Source organism: Salvelinus fontinalis, chromosome 16, assembly GCF_029448725.1.
Source record: "Salvelinus fontinalis isolate EN_2023a chromosome 16, ASM2944872v1, whole genome shotgun sequence".
NCBI classification, from domain to species: Eukaryota; Metazoa; Chordata; class Actinopteri; order Salmoniformes; family Salmonidae; genus Salvelinus; species Salvelinus fontinalis.
Window position 1 is genome coordinate 52,331,999 of NC_074680.1, and position 15,575 is coordinate 52,347,573.

The window sequence follows — 15,575 nt, forward strand, 5'->3', positions numbered from 1 at the left end:
ATGAAAAGACCCATTGAAACATCTCTCTAAAACAAAGTTTACTTACAAATACCCAAAAGCCATTGACAGTAAGAATGTACAGGGATAAATGCTATTTGTATGACCATACAAACTGATCAGATATACTTCAAGTTTCTTTCATAAAGAACAGTCATTCTAACATGCAAACACAAAGCCTTGTACAGGATGAAGAACTGATTATGTGAACACGTTTAGGATTACAAATGTGTTGGTTCACTATTCTAACATTTAAGCCTCGGAACATTTGATTAAACAGTTAAGACTATAAAAGTTACATGTTCAATTTCTTGTTAGATCTACAGCTTTGCCATAATCCACTGTGTCTGATTTCCTCCACAAAACCAATAAATCTTCAATTGTTTCAGCTGCAATATATTTTATATAGTGTTTTTCTCAGAGAAGTAAATTAATCCTACAGACACTATGAAAATTCAACCTTGTTGGTTAACCAATTATGTATATATAAAATTCTGAAATGTAAAAAATATAAATCTAGAGTTTTCCTAGAACTGAAATGAATAGGTTCAGAAGTAAGAGTCCCATCAGACTTCGGACAGTAAACTAGCTTAAACAACAGTATATGCATACAGTAAAACCGTTTTTAAAACTTAAACAATACATGTGTACAGCAGTTATGCTAACAGTTCAAAGAATGATAAGGCACTAACCAAAAAGGGACTTCTCTCTGAATTTAGTTTCTCTCTACATACTGAAAACACACAACAGTTACATGTTTAACAGTCCAACATTTTAACCAAGAAAGGAAAGTCTTTCATGTTTCAGAGATTGAGTGATAGTCTTCACAAAGTCCATCTCATCAACTTGGAGAGAGAGAGGCCCCATAGTTAAATCTATGTATTGAGTGACAGTCAGCAAGTTGTGTTCATCCTTTCAGACCGTTGTGTAACCCTGTGTGGTCGCGGTCAGACCGTTATGGTGCAGAAACAGCATCTGGTCAAGGCCCTCTGGAGGAATATTGGTTCTCTTCCTCTGTATCACCCCTCCTCCATCCTGCAGGAACATCTGGACGGCACTGCCTGCGACAGCCGGCGCAGCCAGGTAGGCACGTGCCACTTTGGCCAGCAGGGGGAGCTGTCCTGATCTAGCCTTCCACCACTGTAAAGGCTCCACGCCCAGGGTGGCCCCCTTCTCTGCTCTGAAGACAGACAGCTCAATGTCCACTGTCTCTTCCACTGAGGGCTGCTTGTTCTGGGACTGGGAGCCGAATAGGTCCCCTAGAAGGAACTCCATGCCGGTCTGCTGGGAGGTGGGCTCCAGTTTCGGCTCCATGTTATCACTCTCACTGTCGTCGTTCACAGAGCTACCGGTGGCTTCCTCGTCTGAATCACTCTCTGTTCTCTCTTTGAAACTGACCGGGGTGATCTCCTTCAGCCTTTTGCTTCTTCTCAGGACGTCTCCCTCCATCTCTCCTGATGAGGTGGTCGAGGAGGATCCCCTCTTCTTCCTGACCCCTGGAGACGCTGCCTCGGCCCTCCTCCGGTCCTCCTCTACGATCCGGACCGTTTCTTTCTTCAGCCAGGCGAAGGTGGTCGCCTGCTCTCTGACGTCCATGAAGCCCAGGCCGTGAAACTGGGGGTCGAGGGCGCACGCTACACACAATAGCTGGTTGATCTGGGGGTCGTTGTACCGGCGGGAAAGGCCCCACCTTATCTTCTTTTTGAGTTCCTTCAAGATGGTGGAGTCGTTGCGATGGCGGGGGTGGGGGGCGAAATGTCGGTCGAGCAGGCCGGTGAGGATGGGCTTGACCAGCGAGAGCCTGGGGAACGGTTCCTTGGCCAGGGTACGGCAGGCCACGTCTAGGGGTTTCAGCATGGAAGAGAGATCCTCCAACACCTTCCAGTCAGATCGTTTGGGAGGGACGGGTACCGATGAGTTGGAGCTGTCGGTGGTGTCAGAGTTAGCACAGGCAGCGGAAGTGGAGTTTGTGCCATGTTTGTCAGCAGTCGCCCCTGAATCCAAGTCAGTGGGACTTCCTGTGTCTTGTCCAGTTTGGATCTCACTGTCTATTTGTTTTAGTGTCTCAGAGATCATGTTTTGATAGCGGAGAAGCGTCTTAACCACACTGTAAAGCACATTCCAGCATGGTTTCCCATAGGCCCAAGCCTTCAGCTCAGCCGTCTCCTGCTTCTGTAGGTCTAAGATCAGTTTCCTGGCTGGGTGAAGAGTTACCATGTCTTTATCATGGAGGGAGAAGAGGCTGTAGAGAAGATGTTGGAATACACTGAGGCTCTTTGAGATGATGGAATGACCCATGACTTCCTCTATGCAGCTCTGAACAGCTGTGAAGAAACAGGGTATGGGTGGAGAGTGGGACTCCTCGCTGGTGGAGTTGGCTCGTTCGATCGCTCGTTCTAGACCTGAGAGATCATCAGAGGATATGGAGTCCTCCATCTCCAGGAATGTGGTGGAGTTCGGGTGGTGGTGACGGGCACCTTCACCAACACCTTCACTTCTCTCTCTCTTCTTCGCACCTACCTTCGTCTTTTCCATCTCTTCGCCCCCAAGCAGGATGAAACTGGGCTGAGCGATGTCCCACTCCTGAGCCATGGACCTCACTGTAGCCTCGACCATGCTCAGATCCATATCCCCAGTTCCCGTCTCACCCAGACGCTCCGTGGCCAAAGCCAGGTTATGGGAAGTGAAGTCAGCGTTGATGAAATGGGCCCACAGGGTGGCGTACCTCTCCTGGTCTCCCTGCCAGTCATGACACCACACGTCAGCACTAACAGCTACGTGGTGAGATACTTGGTTCTGGGTCTGTGAGTGGAAACGGGAAGCTTGTCTTGTTGAGGAGCTGGGTTTGAATTGAACTGGAATATTAGGTTTGGAAGTGTCTTCCTCATTAAACCCAGTGCGGTTGGTCAGCAGCTTGGCCCAGTTCTTTCTTCCCTTGGTGTGGACGTCCCTCAGCACCTCCTCCAGTAGAGAAGCTGAAGGAATCTCCTTGCAGGATGGCAGCAGGGTCTGGATCAGCTGCTTGAAGCCCTCCCCCTCCACTGTATCTGGGGGCAACAAGTCTTTGATGAGGAAGTTAGTGATGGCTGTGGTGGTTTGATTGGTCAGGAAGTTAGAGAGCGTTCTCTGTCCCGGTGTAGCGGTCGAACCCGCTGTTACAGTATCGGTCACTGCTGAACTGCCGTTCCCACTCCAAGTCCAGTCCTCATTACTGTAGTTGTTGTTGGTGGTTCTGTGGGTTGAGGGGCTGCTAGAACGAGGTGCTCTGCCGCCCGTAGTGTGGTAAGGCCTGAAGCGTGAGGACAAAACCCAGGGCTTGTTGCCATCCTTGATGACGTCCCGGCGCTTCATATGGTGCATCTGGACCAGATGGTTCTCCAGGTGGGTGACAGTAGCACTGTAGTCCACGTGTTGACCACACAGCTTGCACATGACTTTGTCCTTGTCCAGCGGTTGGCCGTTGGGGTCCGGCTCAAACCCAAAGAACTCCCATACGGGGCTGTTGGGCTGAGAAGGGCTCAACAGTATCTCAGCACCCTTCACAAAGTCGTACTTCACGGTTGTTGCCAGTCCCGTCTGATTGGTGTTTTGAGGTGGATTGAGGACAGGGGTAGGGTCAGTGGTATCAGTCTGTAACCCGCTACTGATATCACTGATGACTGGCAGGGGGCTCCCTGATTGGCTGTTGTCTGACCAGCTGTAAGAGCCATTGGTGTCTGGGAGACTGCTAGTTCCGCCCACTGGCACGACTTGGATGTCACGGAAGATCCTCAGTAGGATTTCCTTGTCCCCGAATTCACACTTGATGTTCTCACCTGTGACAGTGGCAGTAAGAGAGAGAATATTGTGTTTAATAACAGTGTTCGTGTGAGTCAAAATATAGGTAATGCTTTATTTTGCAGCTCCCTGATCAGCTCCCTTTTACTACAAGATAACAGCGTAATTCCATAATTATTACCCAAAAACGTACTTTTCCATCACATGGGATGAATACTAGGAAGCTCCAATTGTCAAGTAATAAATAATATTATACCAGTTAATAACGCCTAATAACGTTAATTCCGTTGCGCTAGAACTCCCAATCACCAAACGTACCGATCCCTAGACCCAGCATGGCAGCGTACTCCTGGCCAATCCAGACCTTGAGTTCTGTCCCCTCAGGGATGGGCTGGGAGACCCTGTAGAAGATCTGACCGCGGTACTGGAACACCGTCAGGTTGTGTTCTTCCTCGCAGGCAGCACACGCTACATACCTGAACAGGGATGAGCGGCATGACAATGCAGTGAAATTAACATTGCATAGCCAACGGAGCAGTTTCCCCAGACACAGATTAAGTCTAATCCTGGACTAAAAATTATTCTCAATGGAGAATCTCCATTGATCTTGCTTTTTAGTCCAGGACTAGGCATAATCTGTGTCCTGGAAACAAGCCCTAAATGTATATCTTGACTAAAGGTGATATTCAAATAGATATGAGATAAATATGAAGTAGGGATGTCTGTTCGGACATTAGAAACATAAATGACTAAATAAATGACATTGTTATATTCATTGGGTTAACTAATAAGATCACTAAAGGAATACATGTTGGAATTGAAAAAGGTTAAACAGATCGCTAACAACCTGAAAGACTAAATGCAGACATCATTGTTTCAAACATAACTTCTCACCTCATCCAGTTTGATTTGTTTTCATCCGAGGCATCTACGAAGTAGTAGGAATCATTTTCTTTGATCTGGGAACAAGAGAGAATCAACTATTAGCTGATTTGTAGGCCAAACTGACCACATTTGCATGTAGTTTACAGTGTATAGGTCAGCCTTTATCAAGACCATACTGAACAAAAATATAAATGCAACATGTGTTGGTCCCATGTTTCATGAGCTGAAATAAAAGATCTCAGAAATGTTCCATACTCACAAAAAGCTTATTTCTAAAAAGAAATGTGTGCAGAAATGTCTTTACATCCCTGTTAGCAAGTATTTCTCCTTTTCCAATATAATCCATCCAGCTGACAGGTCTGGCATATCAAGAAGCTAATTAAACAACATGATCACTACACAGGTGCAGTTTGTGCTGGGGACAATAAAATGCCACTACAATTTGCAGTTGTCACAATACAATGCCACAGATGTCAAGGTGACGGAACGTGCAATTGGCATGTTGACTGCTGGAATGTCCAGCAGAGCTGTTGCCGGATAATTGAATGTTAATTTCTCTACCATAAGCCGCCGCCAACGTCATTTGGTTGCTGGATCGAATCCCCAAGCTGACAAGGTTAAAAAAAATCGGTCGTTCAAAAAAATAAAATAAAATAAATCGGAGATCCAATCTTGCAACCTTACAGTTAACTAGTCCAATGCTCTAACACCTGATTACATTGCACTCCACGAGGAGCCTGCCTGTTGGCGAATGCAGTAAGCTAAGGTAAGTTGCTAGCTAGCATTAAACTTATCTTATAAAAAACAATCAATCAATGACTGTCATTGCTCCAATGTGTACTTAACCATAAACATCAATGCCTTTCTTAAAATCAATACACAAGTATATATTTTTAAACCTGCATATTTAGCTAATAGAAATCCAGGTTAGCAGGCAATATTAACCAGGTGAAATTGTGTAATTTCTCTTGCGTTCATTGCATGCAGAGTCAGGGTATATGCAACAGTTTGGGCCGCCTGGCTCTTTGCAAACTAATTTGCCAGAATTTTACGTAATTATGACAACATTGAAGGTTGTGCAATGTAACAGGAATATTTAGACTCATGGATGCCACTCGTTAGATAAAATACGGAACGGAATAAACGTTTTGTTTGAGGGGATAGTTTCCGGATTAGTCAAAGGTATATGGTTTAGAGAGAAATAGTCGACGCGTTATAATTCCTGTAATAACTTGCGGCTGAATTTGAAAGGGGTTCCTTCGTTATTTTACGTTCATGTCTTCCATAGAGAATGTCTTGATCTACTTCAAATAAGGTCTGTGTTTCGTGCAGGCTTAAACTGCCTCGACGTTTTGATACCCGTGTAAATCACACTAGGATAAGGTAACGTTTGTCAACATATTTTCATAAATCCACTCTACATTTTTTAAATCTTTGCTTATATTTAGCCAATATTGATCAGAGTTACCTTGTCCTATGGATATCTACACAGTTATAAAATTGGAACGGTGATGTAAGCCTACATGAAACACAAACCTTATTTTAAGTGAATCTAAAAATATCCTATGCAATAAATGAAGGAACCGCTTTTCAGATTTTGCTAGGTGTCATGGGAATTATGACTCGCACTTTGGTTGTCAATTCTTACCATGCCCATTATTAAAATAGGATTTCCTGCATATAGAAATTAAGGTTTTTGTTTTCAACATTCATCACAGGTACATTAAACTCTATTTTTATTCAAACAGTTGAGAGTAATTCAATTCAATTCGACATGGCAAGTTCATTATTACTTACATTGTCAAAGTATACATATCGAAAAATTCAAATAAAATATATATGTATATATATACACAAAATATATAAATATTTATATATAAATAAATGGTGGGACTAACAGCAATAATAATAGTAGTAGTGGACATGGGATTACCATTAACAACAACTACAACAACAATATTAATCAGAACAACAATACATTAAAACAATGGTAGTAGAATGGTAGTAGACCAGTGTCAATATGACTTGAGAAGACATATGACCTGGTATGAAAGACAAAACAAAACTAAGCTAAATGGGAAATATTATCAACATTACTTTGCATTTTTCACTGGCTGTCCTTCAGGTTGTGGCAGGACACATATTTGGCTGCCAAAACTGCACATTTTGGCTTTTCACCCAATAAATATTTGATTTTTTCTTCATCTTTTATAGTTTCAAATTCTTTGTATTGAATTATAATTTTGGGAAAGAAATATGCTCTTAGGTCTGAGTATTTGTCACAGTGTAGTAGGAAATGCACTTCTGTCTCTACCTCTCCCCTGGAGCAGAGTAAACACACCCTGTCCTCTCTGGGCAGCCAGGTTTGTCTATGACGACCGGTTTCTATAGCCAGACTGTGCTCACTGAGTCTGTACCTAGTCAATGTTTTCCTCAGTTTTCTATCAGTCACAGTGGTCAGATAGTCTGCCACCATGTACTGTCTGTTTAGAGCCAAATAGCATTGAAGTTTACTTTGATTTTTTGTGGTGTCTTTCCAATAGCTGATATATTTTTCTTTTTGTTTTGTGATGATTTGGTTGGGCCAGATTTTCTTTGTCTCCTAAGCAGACTCTTCAGTATCATTGTCACTTCAGAGCTGTGTGCGTGTGTGTGTATTTATGTATTATATTAAGTTAAAATAAAAGTGTTCATTGTTCATTGAGTATTGTTCCAATTGTCATTATTACAAAAATGTGTGTGCATGATATATATATATTTAAAAAGATTTTTATTTATTTAAATAAATCGGCCGATTAATCGGTATTTGTCCTCCAATAATCGGTATCGGCATTGAAAAAGCATAATCAGTCGACCTCTAATGGGAAGACCTGAAAATAGTTGTCTAGCAATGATCAACAAACAATTTCACAGAGGTTGAAGAATTTTGAAAATAATAATGGGCAAATGTTGCACAATTCATGTGTGGAAAGCTTTTAGAGATTTATCCAGAAATACTCATAGCTGTAATCGCTGCCAAATTTGCTTCTACTCAGGGGTGTGAATATTTCTGTATTTCATTTTCAATACATTGCTAAAATGTCTAAAAACACATTTTCACTTCGTCATTATGGGGTATTATTTGATTTCAGGCTATAACAACAAAATGAGGAATAAGTCTAGGGGTATGAATACTTTCTGAAGGCCCTGAACATATTCTGTTCCACAGCTTCCATGTTGTAATGAAACCGGCAGGGAGTATGGCTCGAACCGCCAACCTTCTGGCCAGAGGCCCGGCGCACCATCGACTGTGTCATCGACTGTGTCATCGACTGTGTCACAACGGCATGCTAAAGTGGCAGAGTCGATATCCGCGCTTATAAACCAGGGTCGCTACAATATTCAGTTACACCGCTTACCTATTCTACACAGTGATTTAGTCAGGATGGTGGATCAGGCTAATATCTATCCGTTCATACTCACAGCCCAGGCTAATATCTATCGGTTCATACTCACAGCCCAGGCTAATATCTATCGGTTCATACTCACAGCCCAGGCTAATATCTATCCGTTCATACTCACAGCCCAGGCTAATATCTATCGGTTCATACTCACAGCCCAGGCTAATATCTATCGGTTCATACTCACAGCCCAGGCTAATATCTATCGGTTCATACTCACAGCCCAGGCTAATATCTATCGGTTCATACTCACAGCCCAGGCTAATATCTATCGGTTCATACTCACAGCCCAGGCTAATATCTATCGGTTCATACTCACAGCCCAGGCTAATATCTATCGGTTCATACTCACAGCCCAGGCTAATATCTATCGGTTCATACTCACAGCCCAGGCTAATATCTATCGGTTCATACTCACAGCCCAGGCTAATATCTATCGGTTCATACTCACAGCCCAGGCTAATATCTATCGGTTCATACTCACAGCCCAGGCTAATATCTATCGGTTCATACTCACAGCCCAGGCTAATATCTATCGGTTCATACTCACAGCCCAGGCTAATATCTATCGGTTCATACTCACAGCCCAGGCTAATATCTATCGGTTCATACTCACAGCCCAGGCTAATATCTATCGGTTCATACTCACAGCCCAGGCTAATATCTATCGGTTCATACTCACAGCCCAGGCTAATATCTATCGGTTCATACTCACAGCCCAGGCTAATATCTATCGGTTCATACTCACAGCCCAGGCTAATATCTATCGGTTCATACTCACAGCCCAGGCTAATATCTATCGGTTCATACTCACAGCCCAGGCTAATATCTATCGGTTCATACTCACAGCCCAGGCTAATATCTATCGGTTCATACTCACAGCCCAGGCTAATATCTATCGGTTCATACTCACAGCCCAGGCTAATATCTATCGGTTCATACTCACAGCCCAGGCTAATATCTATCGGTTCATACTCACAGCCCAGGCTAATATCTATCGGTTCATACTCACAGCCCAGGCTAATATCTATCGGTTCATACTCACAGCCCAGGCTAATATCTATCGGTTCATACTCACAGCCCAGGCTAATATCTATCGGTTCATACTCACAGCCCAGGCTAATATCTATCGGTTCATACTCACAGCCCAGGCTAATATCTATCGGTTCATACTCACAGCCCAGGCTAATATCTATCTGTTCATACTCACAGCCCAGGCTAATATCTATCGGTTCATACTCACAGCCCAGGCTAATACCTCTCCATTCATACTCACAGCCCAGGCTAATATCTATCTGTTCATACTCACAGCCCAGGTTAATATCTATCGGTTCATACTCACAGCCCAGGCTAATATCTATCTATTCATACTCACAGCCCAGGCTAATATCTATCTATTCATACTCACAGCCCAGGCGTATTTGAGGCAGCTCAGAGGGCCGCGGGTCAACTCTCCTACGAAGGGTCCAAACGTCCACCCCTGATGCAGTGACAGGGTCTTGGCAAACACCCCCGCCTCTTCCTCCTCCGCTGACCCCCCAGGCACAGGCCCACTGCCCCACCTCCGCAGGCTGAGGCACGGGGGGATGGAGCCCACCGCACGGGGGTCACCGCCCTCCAACCATGGCTCACCGCAGACCACCGTGTCTGGGATGAAGTGAAGCGGTCTGTCATTACCGTGGCCACCACCGAAGTTACCATGGCCACTGCCGAAGTTACCATGGCCACTGCCGAAGTTGCCTTGGGAGTCGTTGTTGTAGTGGTGACCCTGCTCTGAACCTGGGTAGAGGTGGAGAGGGAATTAGTAGAAGCTGTCTGGACAGTGGATGAAGGAAAATGCACACCGGAATTCTCCTGGCAGCAGGACACCTCTGTTCTCTTCCCCCAGAAATAGAATATGAGCAAGCAGACTGCAGTCCCTCTCTTACACACACACTATGGGGGGGAAATATATACAGTTACATAGAGATATTATTTGATGATATATCGCAATATTTTTTTTTAAACAATATCGCAATATTTTTTTGCGTTAGTCAGTTGTACCTGCACCAAAACTCCAGTATTATTTCTTCATAGCTTGTTCTCCATGTTTAAAAAAATGATGAGCAAAAACAACATCAGCGCTTATTTATTTCAGGACTTTCCATGACTGATCAAAACTCATGTTCATGGCTCTCTCTTGCCCCTCTGCAGCACACAGTGAGCAATATGTTTGGACATTGAATCGCAATACATATCGTATTGGCACCTATGTATAGTGATAATATCGTATGGTGAGGTCCTTGTCAATTCCCAACACACACACGGTGCAAATAACTTGCTTATTACACACCTGATGATTGACGAATGGAGGCTCCAACACCACCATCACCATACATGAGTTGATAAAACACATCAGGGTGGTGAACCCTTAAATGTGATCTCAGGTTGGTCGGGCTCCCAGTTTTGCACGGAACTATCCTTCGGCACAACCGACAAATAGCCTCCTCCTTATTTTCAGGCTCCCCTTTATCATTTGGTTTAACACCAAAATGAACCCAGACTGTGGATGTAGCTCGTTTCTTTGAGACTAGATCCATCATTCAATGGCTTAAATGTGCTAGTTAGCACAGTGAAATAGGTTTACCTGGATACATCGATATAGCCTAAAGATTAGGCCTCCCGATGATGAAATTCTAAACGGTTATCGATTTACACACAATAGTTACAAATTTAGAATGTTTACAGAAAACACCGCGTCTGTATATTTTACTTAATTGCCAACAAATTCAGCAACATATCCGACGAACAACAAGTTAATGTGTACGATATCAGTGACCCTTAATGGCGATATCCGATACTTCTTTCTCATCGAGGACAGAGTTTGACTGACATCGTTGGTTGACCAATCATATTCAGGCGTTTGGTGCGTTAGCAAATCATCTTCAAGTATTGAGTTGTATATAATGCACATCATGCATGACAGCGAGTGAAAGAGAGAAAAAAAAATCGACAATAATATGTCTAAAAAAAAGCATAGGCTACAATTCTAAAAACGTTTGAATGTAGACTCACCCGATGGTTCAAAATAGTACCCATGCCCAGACGTTGCCGATATAAACTCAGAAAATATATCTGGGTGTCGTAGTCGCAGGTGATGTCTTAGATTACTCGTGTTTCCTCCTTTGACAAAAACAATCCTCCGGCATAACCGACAAACCGCCTCATCAATATTCTGAGGCTCTCCTTTCTCGTTTGGCTTAAAACCAAAATGCACCCAAATTGCGGATTTGACTTTGGGTTTAGAGACAAGATCCATTCTCACGACTGACCATTATAATCTACGTGTAGTAGAAGCCTACACTCGGTTGAGGGCTGGTCTTTCAATCTGGGTGCGCTCGTTCTACTGACCGCCCAGTAACCTACCCCGGCGTGTCATGCGTGCACTCGATATACCGGGCTCAATTTTGCAAGTCACCAAATGTGCAGTTCTTTTAAAAAAGTGAGAAAAATATTTATAAAAGTATTTAATATCGAGTACTATGGATGGGCTGCATGGAAATGTAGGAAAACAACTACAGAGATTGTCGTGGTATACCACTGGCCTGTGCGAAATGCACAGCATGGAAGTGAGTGAAATTGAGAGAGAGAAATCGACACTGGGTAATTTAGTCATGGGGGAAAACACACCGAAGCCTACAATTCCAAAACGTAAGGAATTCAAACTTTGAATGTAGATTTCAATGCCAGTGCAGCAGAGCAGACTCACATGATGGATCAAAGTAGTAGTATCCATTGCCGATATAAACTCAGAAAAACAGTAGGATGTTTTAGATTACTCGTGTTTCCACTTTTGACACAAACAATCCGACATAACCTGCAAACGGCCTCGTCAAGAGTAGGAGGCTCTCCTTTGCCGTTTGGTTTAAAACCAAAATGCACCCAAACTGCGGCTTTGACTTCAGATTTAGACACAAGACCAATTTTCACGGCTGACCATAGCCTATAATAATAACAACTAAGGCGTCCGCACGCTTCCCAGCCGAAACAGTTCGGAAAAGTTCGTGCATATATTATGACGACATTTTCTGACGTTTTGGACGTCGGCGAGGGTTTCTCGGATGTTCGGGCACACAAAACATTTCCTGGAGGCAAGGCGAAGTTCAGAGCCGAAGTCTATGTACACCCCTTCCTCGGTGATTGGTCAACAGTAGGACTCTACAATAAGCTCTTTGTTGTCGTCCAACGAGAGCCGACTCGTTTTCATACACTTTTTTTCATAAAAAATACTGCACTATACATCTTAGTTAGATGTAAAATTGCGCAAAAACATCAAAATGAATGACAGATTTCTTGAGTTATGTTAGATTAATTTCTGACTATTTTGAGAAAGTACAGGTTACGGCGTTTCAAAATGGACAAACATTACTATTGCCGCTTTCTTCTCGGTTTTCAAGCGAAGGTATTTTTTAATTAAGAGACTATACGAGCGCACTCGTTCGGTTCGATTAGTAGAGTTTGGCTAAGCACCAGCAGAACTTCTTCTTCGGTGGGGTTTATCAGCGGTTGGCATTCAACGTTATGGTGCATTACCGCCACCTACTGTACTGGAGTGTGGGCCAGAGACAGGGAGCAACTAAATCCTACCTGCCAGCCCCGTTGCTCTTAAAAAAAATATAACAAAATATTTGAGACTATATCTAATGACGTTCTACTCAATGTACTCTTTAAACTAATTTCCTGTATCCCCCTTCTCCCTCATACTAGATCTCATCCTCTCTCTTTCCCTCCAATAATGCCTACACTGTATCAATACATGCTCCACTGTCTCTGTTTCCTGGCAATACTCACATGTTCCTGTTGGAAGCTTTCCTATCACATGTAAGGTCTTATTCAACTGACTGTGTCCCACCCTTAATCTTGTAAATATAGCCTCCTCTCTTCTGTCCCTTCCTGCAGTTCTCCCTTCCCTAACTTTCCTCTGTATTTGAAATAAATGCCTGCCCTTAGTATCTCTATTCCACTGCTCCTGCCATTTCTCCACCATCACTGTCCGTGTCATGCTTTTTACCTCTGCCTTGCTCATGGAAACTACCACATCAACATCCCCACGACTTAGTGCTTGTTTAGCCAGTACATCAACTGCCTCGTTCCCCTCCACTCCCACATGAGCTGGGACCCATGTAAATATGATCTGTTTACCCATTTGTTTACTCCAGCCATGGGTTTGTAGCACGTTTCAAGACGTCTCTTAAACCAATCAGATGGATCAACACCCTCCCTATCTTCCTGTAGTCTCTCCAACACTTCTAGATCAACTACTGGAGGTGGGAGGAGCCATGCTGGATTTACAGGAATAGCTACCGTTGGACTAAACTCCCTTCCATAATTATTATTATTTTATGTTTTAATTTAACCTTTATTTGTACATTCCCATCTCTTTTGCCTGGGTATTATCCACCCACCCAAAGCTCGTGTTCTGTCTTCGCTCATGTTCCCAGCATGCCTGTAAAATCCCTTTAGCAGGAAGAGATGTCCCTGTAGGTTGACCCAATAATTCATTGCCAGCTGCTGTCTCATAATCTGCAATGGCATTTCCCCCATCTCCACCTGTAGTGCAGCCACTGGGGACGCCCGAAACGCCCCAGTCCATATTCTGAGTCCTTGTCCCTCTATGACATCTAGCCTTTCCAATGATGTCGGGACTGCCGAACCATACGCTATACTGCCATAGTCTATTACAGATCAGATCAATGCAACATACATGGTCTTCAGTGAGGCACACCCAGCCCCCCACTCCTTCCCGTCAGACAGCGCATCACATTTAGTACCTTCTTACACTTTCCCACAACTCTCAATGTGTTCTGCCCAGGTCAGTCTAGTGTCAAAGTACACCCCAAGCAACCTGAAAGCCCCCACCCTCTCCAAGTTTCTCCCATATAACCTCAAGCGTACCTCATCTCCCACCTTCCTCCTGGTAAAGAACACTGTCTGAGTTTTAACTACAGAGAACCTGAATCCCCACCTTAATGCCCAACGCTCTACCTCATCTATTGCTTCCTGTACCTTCCTGACTATGTATGTTACATTTCTTCCCCTCTTCCATAAGGTCCCATCATCTGCAAATAACAACCTCCCAATATCCATCTGTCCCTGAGAGTTAACATCATTGATTGTGATTGAGAACAGAGGACTAATCACGCTCCCCTGTGGTATACCATTATCCACCAGCTGCCTGATAGAGACTTCCACACCCTCACCTGGATAGACCTTCCAAACAGGAAATCCTTTATCCAGTTGTACATTCTTCCTCCTACCCCCATAATATCAAGCTTGATTAACAGCCCCTCCTTCCACATCATATCATACGCCTTCTCCACATCAAAATATACAGCTACAACAGTCTCCTTGTTCACCTGAGCCTTCCTGACCTCTGCTTCTAAGCAGAGCACTGGGTCCATTGTTCCCCTACCCTTCCTGAACACACTCTGATGTGGCGATACTAACCCCCTGCTCTACAGGAAGTAAGTTAGCCTCTCCGTTATCATACGCTCCATAATCTTACATACATGTGATGTTAAGGCTATTGGCCGATAGCTTGTTGGCCTCGTTTGGGTCCTTCCCTGGCTTCTGGATTGGTACCATTACTACCTGGTAGTTTCTCCTCCTCCCACACTCTGTTTTACAACACCAATACCTTATCCAGTGCCTCATCACTAAGATGGGCCAACATAACATAGCACACTTCATCTTTCCAAGGTGAAGTTATCCCAGCCGTACCTATTGCCCTTTTCACCTCTACCATGGTAAATGGGGCATTCAACACATCATTTACATCCTCCCTACTATCCAGCACTCTAGTATTCTCCTCTCTCATTCTCTCTCTCCCCCTCTGCCCCTCCTGTGACAAATTTGCAGAGCTATGCACTTGGACAAACACTTCGGCCATTATCTCTGCCTTGTCCTCATCTGTTACTACCACATCCTTCCAACTCATCAACACTGGATAATCCCACTCCCCTCTGAACCCACTCATCCTCTTAATCATCCCCCACACTTCTCCCACTGGTGTCGCCCTTCCAATTATGTCACAGAAACGAAGCCAACATGACCTCTTTGCCTGACAGATAGTTCTCCTCACCAGGGCCTGGGCCTGTTTATACTGAATCAGACTGACGGATAGTTCTCCTCACCAGGGCCTGGGCCTGTTTATACTGAATCAGACTGACGGATAGTTCTCCTCACTAGGGCCTGTTTATACTGAATCAGAGTGACGGATAGTTCTCCTCACCAGGGCTTGTTTATACTGAATCAGACTGACGGATAGTTCTCCTCACTAGGGCCTGGGCCTGTTTATACTGAATCAGACTGACGGATAGTTCTCCTCACTAGGGCCTGTTAATACTGAATCAGACTGACGGATAGTTCTCCTCACCAGGGCCTGTTTATACTGAATCAGACTGACGGATAGTTCTCCTCACCAGGGCCTGTTTATAC

General features: G+C 44.0%; 1 protein-coding gene across 2 annotated transcripts; it reads right to left on the reverse strand.

The window, feature by feature from the left end:
* Positions 1 to 23: 23 nt before the first annotated feature.
* Positions 24 to 11,514, reverse strand: LOC129813331 (uncharacterized). Of its 2 annotated transcripts, none has more exons than XM_055865698.1 (5): positions 11,154 to 11,514; positions 9,508 to 9,878; positions 4,669 to 4,733; positions 4,093 to 4,250; positions 24 to 3,812 (listed from the first exon to the last, which is right to left on the reverse strand). In XM_055865698.1, the coding sequence occupies exons 1-5, from the start codon at positions 11,395 to 11,397 to the stop codon at positions 913 to 915; spliced, it is 3,738 nt and encodes a 1,245-aa protein (XP_055721673.1). In that variant the 5' UTR covers positions 11,398 to 11,514; the 3' UTR covers positions 24 to 912. The 2 variants fall into 2 exon arrangements, with proteins under 2 accessions (XP_055721673.1, XP_055721672.1); XM_055865697.1 differs by lacking the exon at positions 11,154 to 11,514 and adding an exon at positions 10,432 to 11,086.
* Between the last annotated feature and the right edge of the window lie 4,061 nt (positions 11,515 to 15,575).